General features: G+C 46.0%; 2 protein-coding genes across 2 annotated transcripts in view; both read left to right on the forward strand.

Annotated features, from left to right (window-relative positions):
- LOC129833290 (sphingosine kinase 1-like) overlaps positions 1-5,032 on the forward strand; it is a 50,613-nt gene extending 45,581 nt beyond the window's left edge. The window contains exon 5 of the mRNA XM_055897777.1: positions 77-5,032. Coding sequence (XP_055753752.1) covers positions 77-929 — 853 coding nt within the window. The 3' untranslated portion in view covers positions 930-5,032. The remainder of the gene's footprint in view (positions 1-76) is intronic.
- An 87-nt stretch (positions 5,033-5,119) lies between these two features.
- Positions 5,120-8,224, forward strand: LOC129833291 (serotonin N-acetyltransferase-like). Its single transcript, XM_055897778.1, has 3 exons — positions 5,120-6,371; positions 6,678-6,832; positions 7,014-8,224. The coding sequence occupies exons 1-3, from the start codon at positions 6,221-6,223 to the stop codon at positions 7,467-7,469; spliced, it is 762 nt and encodes a 253-aa protein (XP_055753753.1). The 5' UTR covers positions 5,120-6,220; the 3' UTR covers positions 7,470-8,224.
- The last annotated feature ends 2,651 nt before the right edge of the window (positions 8,225-10,875 follow it).

Genomic DNA, 10,875 nt, shown 5'->3' on the forward strand with positions numbered 1-10,875 from the left:
AGCTCCGGCTCAATTGAACCACAGACTGATACCTAACTGCCCCAGTCTACTGTGAGCTGACTGCTACTCCCTGCAGGTCTCCCCCGGCCTGGGGTAAGGAGCTGCTGCTGAGCTGTGGCTTCCTGCTGTGTAAAGGCCTGGTGACTCGGCTGGACCTGGTCTCTGTCCACCTGGCCTCCAGCCAGCGCATCTTCTCCTTCCTCTCCCTGGCCTGGGGCTTCGTGGCCGACGTCGACATCGAGAGCGAGAAGTACCGCCTCGTTGGCCCCATGCGATTCCTGGTGGGTACGCTGATGCGCCTGGCCTCCCTCAAGGTATATCAGGGTAGGCTGGCATACCTGCCTGCTCCTCCCTTCACACCCCAAAACTCCTCCCTCTGCTCCTCTCTACCCTGTGGGCCCAACAACTCCCCCAATCAGAACTCTCGCCACAACCACAGCACAAACTCCAACCACAACACCGCCCACAACTCCTCCAACATTGCCATCACAACCATGAGGACCGAGCCCCAACCAGTCAACCAGAAGGGGCCTCCTGACTCGCTCCTACCAGCCTTAGAGCAGCCGGTGCCTGATCATTGGACAGTAGTGAATGAGGAAGACTTTGTACTGGTATTGGCCATGTTCCAGTCCCACTTGGCTGAGGACCTGTTTGCCGCCCCTGGGGCCGCAGCAGACGACGGCTTCATCCACCTGTTGTACGTGCGTGCAGGCATCTCCAGGCTAGCCCTGCTCACACTCTTCATGACCATGGAGAAGGGGGGCCACCTGGCTATCGGCTGCCCACACCTTGTGTATGAGAGGGTGAAGGCCTTTCGCCTGGAGCCTCTGTCCCCCGAGGGAGCGATCACTGTGGACGGGGAGATGGTGGAGTACGGGCCAGTACAGGCCCAGGTTCATGAAGGAATCGCCAGGCTCATCTCAGGCTGAGAATCTACTCGGAGAGTCTGTCCTCCCCACAGCTCTGACTTCTCACTCCCTTTCTTACTCTGTCTACTGTATATACAAAGTGCCAAAGACATTATATCAGCCTTTGGAAAATCCCCCCTCTTTTTTTCTACAGATATAGATACTGAATGTATCTGTGTCCTGTTGTTTAGAGATCCTCCATTTCCTCTCCATGCTTCATTCAGGGTCAAAGCCATGGGTGTTCTTGCAGCTGGCTGGTCTCAGCTAAGAGTGTGTGTGTATGATAGTGTGTTGTGAGCGGTGTGTTTAGTAGGGAGGGGCCCATGGCTGAGGAGTACCTTGTGTGCACCGCTGTCTGACTTAATAAGTGTGACACACGTGAAGAGAATCACATTCTTCTGTCCCGCGAGGATGTGGCAGGCAACCAGCTCTACGCCCGCTATCTAGCCCCGGGGTAATCATTCTGTGGAGGATGAGACACGGGCCTGACATGAAGATCTTCCCACCTCATGATATACTGTTCGAGTCATGGATGTAGGTTCTCTATGGAGAAGCACAACGTTGGAGAATGCAGCATTGTGGACCTCCACCAATGATATTAGGTTACTCTTCTCTCTCTCATCAGTGAAAACCTCCACTTTACCTCTTCGTTTAATGGATGGGGTGGAAGGGGTTAGGTGCTAGTGAGGTCGTGTTCAAGCAGCGTGGAGGTTCAGGAACCTGGCCAGAGGTTGTTGAGGTTGCCTTCTTATATATCTTGCCTGTCTCCTACCCTGCTGCTGCTGCAGCTCTAGCCAACATGCTTCTTGCTGCTGCTGCAGCTCTAGCCAACATGCTTCTTGCTGCTGCTGCAGCTCTAGCCAACATGCTTCTTGCTGCTGCTGCAGCTCTAGCCAACATGCTTCTTGCTGCTGCTGCAGCTCTAGCCAACATGCTTCCTGCTGCTGCTGCAGCTCTAGCCAACATGCTTCTTGCTGCTGCTGCAGCTCTAGCCAACATGCTTCTTACTGCTGCTGCAGCTCTAGCCAACATGCTTCTTGCTGCTGCTGTAGCTCTAGCCAACATGCTTCTTACTGCTGCTGCAGCTCTAGCCAACATGCTTCTTACTGCTGCTGCAGCTCTAGCCAACATGCTTCTTGCTGCTGCTGTAGCTCTAGCCAACATGCTTCTTGCTGCTGCTGCAGCTCTAGCCAACATGCTTCATGCTGCTGCTGCAGCTCTAGCCAACATGCTTCTTGCTGCTGCTGCAGCTCTAGCCAACATGCTTCTTGCTGCTGCTGCAGCTCTAGCCAACATGCTTCCTGCTGCTGCTGCAGCTCTAGCCAACATGCTTCTTGCTGCTACTGCAGCTCTAGCGAACATGCTTCTTGCTGCTGCTGTAGCTCTAGCCAACATGCTTCTTGCTGCTGCTGCAGCTCTAGCGAACATGCTTCTTGCTGCTGCTGTAGCTCTAGCCAACATGCTTCTTGCTGCTGCTGCAGCTCTAGCGAACATGCTTCTTGCTGCTGCTGTAGCTCTAGCCAACATGCTTCTTGCTGCTGCTGCAGCTCTAGCCAACATGCTTCTTGCTGCTGCTGTAGCTCTAGCCAACATGCTTCTTGCTGCTGCTGCAGCTCTAGCCAACATGCTTCTTGCTGCTGCTGTAGCTCTAGCCAACATGCTTCTTGCTGCTGCTGCAGCTCTAGCCAACATGCTTCTTGCTGCTGCTGCAGCTCTAGCCAACATGCTTCTTGGACCACCTCCTTCCTGACACACAACACACAGGCTTGACTCTCCCTTTCAGATCTGGAGCACTTAGCAAGGAGGGGGATGGTCTCGTCTGCTACATATGATCCCTTTCTTCTAGCTGTGTTAAGATTGTACTCCATCCTCCTTCACAAGATTTTGGAGCCATCAGCACCTAATGTGTCCTTATTCTGAAGCTTTATGGGTGAATGAAAAATACTAGCTGATAGAACTATAAGCAGTTGAAGAAGATACAGCACATTGTCGATTTTTATGAACGTTTTTATTGTAGATAAAATAATATAAATATTTCTGTTGTTTTCTGTCCAAGCACACACTAAGAAGGGAAACAGGGTTTTGCACTACGCAGCACTGCATAGGTCAGTGGGTTTTGCACATTGACTCGATCAATAAGAGTTGGAGCGACCAGGCCAGAGTGCTGTGCTCTCTGCTGGGGCCTTTTTCTTGTCAGGGCGGAGATGATGAGCTTAGTGCACTGGAGCAGATGTGAGCATAATCATCAGTTCTACTCGCACCAGTTCATGCCAAGTCGGGTTCACCCCAGAGATATAACAATTACTGGTTTAACTAATCCTAGAGCCCACACTTGGTTTGGTTTGGATCAAAATGTCATATGGGTGGAATGGTTTTAATGTACTGTATAATGAATCTAAAAGGATGCTTAAAATGACTCTTCCTGAAGGTATGCTGACTGCAGATGTGATATTAACTTCTCCCATTCTGATTTCAATCTTCCATTTCTGTGCCAGTACCTGACTTTGATATGCCTTTAGATAAATAAAAGTTCAAGTTTTATTTGTCACATGCACCAGTACAGTGAAATGCTGGATAAATAATTTATGATAAAAATATTAAACATACTGTACGGTACCTTTTACCCCATACATACCTATCTACCTACCTAATCCTCATGTGTCAGGCTCTGCTGGTGGTGTTGACAAGGTCATAGACCATGCATACACAAGTAAAAGCACATATCCAAATTGAGAGATTAGCTATGCAAATTATTTTAATGTGGCCCGTTCTAGGACGCCTCACTGCTCTTTATGCAGTGTGAGGGGTCCCCCTAGTGGATTTACCTTAACCAGTCATTGCAGTGCAAGTGGTGGAAGTTCTGACAAAGTACTTGCACATTTGTTTCTATGGTACAACAGTAGTAATGTATAAAATCTTATGATAGCTCACTTTCATTCATTGTATGTTTGGTTGCATTGATTCACTAGCATACTGGTATCCAGGTTATGAAAACAATTACGAGCCATTTTGAATTAAACTACAATCACTTATCATATTTCCATCTGAATATCAAAAACCTGCATTTGAATCACCTCAGGTACGGTAGCTCATGCTAGACAGTGTATACTGAGTATCATCTCTCCTCAACCGAATATAATCTCTCCTCAACCGGACAGACAAGCGGACATCCATTGCTGACCCTGGCTGACCCTAGTGACTGTTATGTAATATGTACAAAAAACAAACCAGTCTCAACACATCTGAGTGGAGTAATTGCAATTGTGTTGAACTACTGTTATCTTCTGTGTCCTGTCCCCTTGGCTGGTAGGGTGGACTGTGGAGTGACTACATCATAGTACTGTTATGTTCTGTGTCCTGTCCCCTTGGCTGGTAGGGTGGACTGTGGAGTGACTACATCATAGTACTGTTATGTTCTGTGTCCTGTCCCCTTGGCTGGTAGGGTGGACTGTGGAGTGACTACATCATAGTACTGTTATGTTCTGTGTCCTGTTCCCTTGGCTGGTAGGGTGGACTGTGGAGTGACTACATCATAGTACTGTTATGTTCTGTGTCCTGTCCCCTTGGCTGGTAGGGTGGACTGTGGAGTGACTACATCATAGTACTGTTATGTTCTGTGTCCTGTCCCCTTGGCTGGTAGGGTGGACTGTGGAGTGACTACATCATAGTACTGTTATGTTCTGTGTCCTGTCCCCTTGGCTGGTAGGGTGGACTGTGGAGTGACTACATCATAGTACTGTTATCTTCTGTGTCCTGTCCCCTTGGCTGGTAGGGTGGACTGTGGAGTGACTACATCATAGTACTGTTATGTTCTGTGTCCTGTCCCCTTGGCTAGTAGGGTGGACTGTGGAGGGACTACATCATAGTACTGTTATGTTCTGTGTCCTGTCCCCTTGGCTGGTAGGGTGGACTGTGGAGGGACTACATCATAGTACTGTTATTAATATTCAAATACTGCTGTAGTCTTCTCATTGCATTCATGTCATTTTGTATGTCATCATTCCCGTGTAGGAGAGAGATCTATATTTTTTCCAGGGTTTCATTTAGTAAGAACCACAACTAAATACATGAATCATGCTGTATCGACTGTCTGAATGGTAATAAAATTCCCAAATTCTTCAAGAGTTCTGTCTTGTTCATGATTAGCAACCATCTTTTCCAGAGAGCATCAACAATGTTAATTGTCTTTTTAGTTTTTATATAAAGTGAAAATGATTATCCAGGGGTTAATATTGTCCATTACAGGTGTTGTGTATTTGAGGGTGTATTATTGTTCTGCTTTTAGGACCAGACTAATCTTATCTTTATGATAGCAGTGTTTCAGTGTCAGTACTGCTGATAGCTTCTCTCCCTCTAACCATGGATACCCATTCTAAATATCCACCTGTTGAGAGAGTAACCACTAAATAATATCATTTGTAGGCCTATACTAAGGAGACCTGTATAGAGAACTTGGCTGGAGTAAGAGTTGACCACAATTACTCCATGCCTACTATATCTCCCAAATATACAGGAGAATATCCACTTTGCCATGTGTCAGTCAAACTCAAGGGATGACGATAGAAGCTAATACGCCGAGTTGTGGAAACAATTTCTATAATCTGTCACGTGACATAGTAATAATCACTGGCTTTATAGTGAAGAGGTGGACGTCTTTCAGGGCACGCAAGAGAGAGAGGAGGGAGGAGATAAAGAGAGGGTGAGATAAGACAATAAGGCAGGTAGAGAGTGTTCGGATGAGATTGCATCAGGTAAGTAAAGCAACGTTATTTTCAGTTACAGTGCTCTTGTTGGTTACCATATAATTTCAGAGTATCTGCATATGAGTATCTGCACATGATGGCAATCAAATATCGAATGGCAGAGGAAAAAACATATTGTAAATGCATTACATTCAGTGTGTTAATTCTCTATTCTGTGTTACATTAATTCTCTAGGCAATTAATAAACAGGTTGTCACAACACTGCCATTTGTGCGTAAAGCAGCTGACCTCAGGTCGCTTAATTTCTGGTTCTAGTTAATTGCTCTCCACTCCCCCTCGCTCCAAATTCTATTATTTCATTCATGAGCACCGACGTCGTACTATTCATATTCTAAATGGTAAAATGACTCACATCTACATGGACCACATCCTATAAATACGGATTCTACTCCCTCTTGGTCATCTGTGCACAGGCTGTCCCAACAAGAGGAGGAAACTGAAGATTAACCCTCGTGTAACAGCCAAGAGAGAAGACTTGTGCAAACACACAACAATAGAAGGAACAGAAGAATATCGAAGTAATCCAACTGGAGTTATAAAAGTTGTAAAATGTCACTAGTGGGCGCCCTGCCTTTCCTGAAACCGCGCCTTTCCCCTTCTGTTTCTCCTGGGCGTCAAAGAAGACACACACTGCCGGCAAGCGAGTTCCGACCGCTCAACACGCAAGATGCCATCAGCGTGTTCGAAATCGAGAAAGAGGGTAAGTTGTCCATAGATTCAGTTATAAATGTGTGTATGTAATATGTGTTATGAATTAATGGCACGAATATACAATGTATGAGCGTTATCAGGGGTACTCAAGTCACGCGTAAAACTCGTGCCAACAGCCTCTCCTTGGGCTTTACGCACGTTGACTGGGCGCGCTAGTCTGTCTCTTGATTTCCATAACACTTTGTATTAATCCCTTGTTATAGGTTTAATGCACTGATACGGATACGCCTTGGCATTCTTAAATACAGTGAGTTCAAAGATGATGAAAATGTGTCTCTCTCTTTTCCTCCGCCAGCCTTTATCTCTGTGTCAGGAGACTGCCCGCTCCACCTTGATGAGGTGCGTCATTTCCTCACGCTGTGTCCAGAGCTGTCCATGGGCTGGTTTGAGGAGGGGAGACTAGTAGCCTTCATCATTGGGTCCCAATGGGACCAGGACAGACTCAACCTAGTAAGACACCTATGATGTTATATAATTTCCTATTGATTCATAGGTCATTTACTCTATATCTTCCTGTGTTTTTATTAGCTCACTGATAGTTTTTCGAAATCAGGTGCTCTGTATTACATCACCGTACACATTATTGAATGAACTTTACTTGAGCTACATTTGCATTTTTCCTTTGCTGCAGGACGCCCTAACTCTTCACAAGCCCAAAGGTTCCACAGTTCATATCCATGTGCTGGCGGTCCACCGGACCTTCCGGCAGCAGGGCAAGGGCCCTATCCTGATGTGGCGCTACCTGCAGTATCTACGCTGCCTGCCCTATGTGCGCCGTGCTGTGCTCATGTGTGAGGACTTCCTGGTTCCCTTTTACCAGAAGTCTGGCTTCAAGGTGCAGGGCCGCTGTTCCATCACGGTGGCATCACTGACCTTCACAGAGATGCAGTACCCTGTGAGGGGCCATGCCCTGATGCGGCGCAACAGTGAAGCTATTGGTTTTCCTCAGACTGCGTTATTATTGGAGGAACAGACTCAGAGGCTTGAGTCTGTGTTATTATTGGAGGAACCGATTCAGAGGAGTGAGTCTGCATTGTTATTGGAGGAAGAGACTCAGAGGACTGAGCCTGAGCCTGCGGATGTGTAAATCTTTTTTTACTGAGTAAGATATTAGATTCCTGCTGTACATATCAACTATGATGTAAAATAAAGTGATGTAAACATTTACATTTATATCTAAGATGGTAGTCTAAAGTGCACACCATACATGCATGACCAATGCAGGGAGTCTTTAAGCTTTATCACAATGTTTTAATTTCAGATACCTAACGTTATTTAATATGTGACTATTTCAACGTTAACTAGCTACATGCTAATGAATGTTAGAACAAATATCGTGTGACTTCTGTCTGTGTGAGATTATATTTTTACTGCAAATGTTCCCGTTTTATTTATTGTAAGTTTTGTCTGAAGGTTTGGGTTGCAAGCCCCCTCCTCTATGACGGTATATGGACTGACGTCACTGACTACCAGGCTTAGCAGCTCAACCGTGCCTCTTTATCTCTATTAGTGGGCATTAGGTATACTGTAAACGTCTGAGGATTTACAAGAGGATCCTTTCATTGGACTGCCAGTAGATCTAGTGACTTAACAAGCCCGTTTTCATACAATGAGAAAAGTAGGCTACATTCACACTCATTTGGATTCATTTGTTACTGAAACGGTTCGTCTATTCATTTCCCTTTGGGTCATATGTGCAGAGCGTTGATCAAACCATGTAATATCTTCTCTTACTCCACCAGAACCTGTCTTACTCTTGAAACCAATCATATCTTAAATAAATATGTTTTTGTACTGTTTTTGTTATTAAAAAATATAATAAAGATGATAATGTATTAACTTTCTGAGCATGTTCAATTTGGATGACTTCAGTATAACAATGACATTTATTGTTGATTCATTTAACTATATTTATTCATAAGAATACACAACATCATATGCATACTTTGTCTGTTTTTACACATGCAGCCAAATTCTGATCTTTTGCTAAATTATTGGTCCAATATGTGGGAAAAGATCCGAATTGGGCTACCTGTGTAAACGCAGCCTAACATTTGTCACGACCCAGAACTAAAGCTTGCGTGAACATGGTCAGCTACTGGACAGGAAAGACTACTGGATAGCAGCTTTCAATCTATAGCTAGAGGACTCCTGATATCTCCAGGCGACTTCAACCTACTTACATCTACCTTCGGTTAATTTCTTTCCACCTCTTTCTTTCCCCTCCTTTCCAATTCTGGCCTCACCCTTTCCCGGACCCCTCCCACTCACAAGGCAGGCAATACGCTTGACCTAATCCTTACTAGAGGCTGTTCGCCTACTAATCTCACTGCAACCCCCCTCCAGGTCTCAGATCACTATTTTATTTCCTTTTCTGTCTCCCTCTCCTCCTCCTCCTCCTCCTCCTCCTCCTCCTCCTCCGACCCAACCCAACCCACTCAGCCTCTACCCAGATGGTCATGTGCTGTCACAATCTTCGCTCTCTCTCTCTTCCACTACTCTATCCTCATCTATCCTATCATCTCTTCCTTCTGCTAAATCCTTCTCCCTCCTGTCTCCTGATTCTGCCTCTTCAACCCTACTTTCCTCCCTTTCCGTATCTTATGACTCGTACTGTCCCCATTCCTCCCGGCCGACTCAGCCCTCCCCTCCAGTTCCATTGCTGAGAAAATTATTGCGAGCATACAGAGCAGGACGAAAATCGAGGAAAGCTAAATTTATGGAGGACCTATCATCCTTTCACTCCCTCCTCTCTACATTTTCTTCCTCTGTATCCGCTGTGAAAGTCACTTTCTATCACTCCAAATGTAAAGCTTCTTCCTTTAACCCTAGGAAACTCTTTTCCACCTTCTCCTTCCTCCTTAATCCTCCACCCCTTCCTCATCCCTCTCTGCAGACGACTTTGTCACCACTTTGAAAACAAGGTTAATGACATCAGCTCCTCATTCACTCAGCCTAGTGAGTCTATTGGTCCCACTGACACAGAACAACTACGCCTTTAACACAGTGAACCATCAGATCTTCCTCTCCACCCTCTCAGGGCTGGGCGTCTCAGGCTCTGCACACTCTTAGATTGCATCCTACCTGACAAGCCGCTCAAACCAGGTGGCATGGAGAGGATTTGTGTCTGCACCACATACTCTCACTACTGTTGTCCCCCAGTGCTCGGTTCAAGGCCCTCTCCTTTTCTCTCTATACACCAAGCCACTCGGCTCCGTCATATCCTGACATGGTCTCTCCTATCATTGTAATGCGGATGACACTCAATTACTTTTCTCCTTCCCCCTTCTGACACCCAAGTGGCGACACACATCTTTGCATGCCTGGCAGATATCTCAGCTTGGATGTCGGCCCACCACCTCAAGCTAAACCTTGACAAGACGAAGCTCCTCTTCTTCCCAAGGAAGGCCTGCCCACTCCAAGACATCTCCATCACGGTTGACAATTCTACGGTGTCCCCCTCCCATAGTGCAAAGAATCTTGGTGTGACCCTGGACAACACCCTGTCGTTCTCTGCAAACATAAAAGCAGTGACTCGCTCCTGCAGATTCATGCTCTACAACATCCATCGAGTATGACCCTACCTCACACAGGAAGTGGCGCAGGTCCTAATCCAGCCACTTGTCATCTCCCGTCTGGACTACTGCAACTCTCTGTTGGCTGGGCTCCCTGCTTGTGCCATCAAACCCCTGCAACTTATCCAGAATGCCACAGCCTGCCTGGTGATCAACCTTCCCAAGTTCTCCCATGTCACCCCGCTCCTCGGCACGCTCCACTGGCTTCCAGTCGAAGCTCGTATCAACTACAAGACCATGGTACCTGCCTACAGAGCAGCAAGAGGAACTGCTTCTCCCTACCTTCAGGCTATGCTCAAACCCTACACCCCAACCAGAGTGCTCCGTTCTTCCACCTCTGTGGTTGTCCCACGGACATGCACTAACTGTAAGTTACAAAAATGTAAAGTGCAGGGGCTAATTTTTGACTCAAATTGAAAGTTACAGATTGTTATAATTCCTGACTGAGTTTCGGTGAGGGTGAAATAGTAATTTTTGGAATTCAGTGGAAATAAAGCACTGACTGCCATATCTTAGTGTTGTTCTTTTACATTAAGTGTATTATTACACCTGCTTAAATTGATCATCTCTCTCAAGGTGGTATTTATTGGAGAGAAGGCAAAGCATTGCGGAGTACTTTTTGCCAAATAAGGCATACTGTCACCCTGTCAGTCTTCATCCACAAACCTGCCAGGTACACAACTGAACCCACACGGAAGGGTAAATCTGGCACAAGGAAATAAACTCCCCTCACTCATTTATTTAGAACCAAATCTACAAAGTAAGCTCAATTATAACATGATCCGATTTTTCATCCTAAAATTGTATCATGACAAATTATTTAAATCCCATCTACAAAGGGGAGACAACCATCACCATACATGTCAACAAAGCCATGTAAACACTGCTATGGTGTGTTTGAACGAATTCTACCCACAG

The sequence above is a fragment of the Salvelinus fontinalis genome, chromosome 34 (assembly GCF_029448725.1).
Source record: "Salvelinus fontinalis isolate EN_2023a chromosome 34, ASM2944872v1, whole genome shotgun sequence".
NCBI classification, from domain to species: domain Eukaryota; kingdom Metazoa; phylum Chordata; class Actinopteri; order Salmoniformes; family Salmonidae; genus Salvelinus; species Salvelinus fontinalis.